General features: G+C 67.6%; 1 protein-coding gene across 1 annotated transcript in view; it reads left to right on the top strand.

Annotated features, from left to right (window-relative positions):
* Positions 1–42: 42 nt before the first annotated feature.
* Positions 43–259, top strand: part of PAPPA2 (pappalysin 2) — a gene marked incomplete at its 5' end in the record, with an annotated part of 86,396 nt that continues 86,179 nt past the window's right edge. Inside the window, one exon of the mRNA XM_010193889.1 lies at positions 43–258. Within this exon, the coding sequence (XP_010192191.1) occupies positions 43–258 (216 nt within the window). The remainder of the gene's footprint in view (position 259) is intronic.

The following is a 259-nucleotide window of genomic DNA, read 5'->3' as shown; positions in this document are numbered from 1 at the left end:
CTGGCCCTGTGGCGGAGTGCCCTGCCTCAACCCTATCTCCAGCGTCGCTTCCTAGAAGAGGTGGCAGAGGGTGCAGCAGGCCTGGCTCTGGCCGCTGGCTTTGCTACCCCGGAGGAGCGCTGGGCACCGTTTCGGGAAGGCGCCTTCCCCCAGCAGTGGGTGCTGCTGTCTCCGCCATCCCCTGTCCTGCAGCCACTCGGCCCCCCCGCCTGCGGGCAGACTGCTTGCGATAACGTGGACCTGGTCTCCCACTACAACC

Source organism: Mesitornis unicolor, unplaced genomic scaffold (assembly GCF_000695765.1).
Source record: "Mesitornis unicolor isolate BGI_N332 unplaced genomic scaffold, ASM69576v1 scaffold15301, whole genome shotgun sequence".
In the NCBI taxonomy this organism is placed as follows: domain Eukaryota; kingdom Metazoa; phylum Chordata; class Aves; order Mesitornithiformes; family Mesitornithidae; genus Mesitornis; species Mesitornis unicolor.
Note: the sequence above shows the minus strand (reverse complement) of the source record. Positions and strands in the feature narration are given on the sequence as shown.